The sequence below is a fragment of the Cystoisospora suis genome (genome assembly GCF_002600585.1).
Source record: "Cystoisospora suis strain Wien I chromosome Unknown contig_820, whole genome shotgun sequence".
In the NCBI taxonomy this organism is placed as follows: Eukaryota; Apicomplexa; class Conoidasida; order Eucoccidiorida; family Sarcocystidae; genus Cystoisospora; species Cystoisospora suis.
The window spans coordinates 7,580-7,976 of record NW_027153621.1 but is presented as its reverse complement, the minus strand read 5'-3'; the positions used below and the strand labels follow the sequence as shown (position 1 = coordinate 7,976).

Sequence of the window (397 nt, the reverse complement as noted above, 5' to 3'; positions counted from 1 at the left end):
AGATAGGTACATACAGAGAGAGAAGGAGAAGGAGATAGTATCTCATCATGATTCTTCTTAGTATGACGTATCTTACCGTTGCATGCTTTACATGTATTGGGGCATGCGTCTTTAACTCTTGTTTCTTTCGGAATTCCAGGCGGGAGAGTTTGATCAGGCTTAAGATCTAATAGACGTGTATTACATCCTTCATGATCTTCTGCCGCTCTTACAAGAAGTTTGCATGTATAGCCCATCTCCTTTACTGCCGGGTCATCTTCGCATGCAGTTGATGGATCTGAAGAGGATGAAGACAAGGAGGAAGATGAGGATCTTCCTTTGTCTCCTATCCCTCTTCCTTCGGGTCGTTTTAGTCGATCCGGATCTGTAGAGAACAAGACGAAGAAGACAAGGGTGA

The 397-nt window shown here is 43.8% G+C and overlaps 1 protein-coding gene across 1 annotated transcript in view; it reads right to left on the bottom strand.

The window, feature by feature from the left end:
- Nucleotides 1-397, bottom strand: part of CSUI_001983 (thrombospondin type 1 domain-containing) — a gene marked incomplete at its 5' end in the record, with an annotated part of 25,951 nt that overhangs the window by 18,726 nt on the left and 6,828 nt on the right. Inside the window, one exon of the mRNA XM_068062186.1 lies at nt 77-364. Within this exon, the coding sequence (XP_067925837.1) occupies nt 77-364 (288 nt within the window). The remainder of the gene's footprint in view (nt 1-76; nt 365-397) is intronic.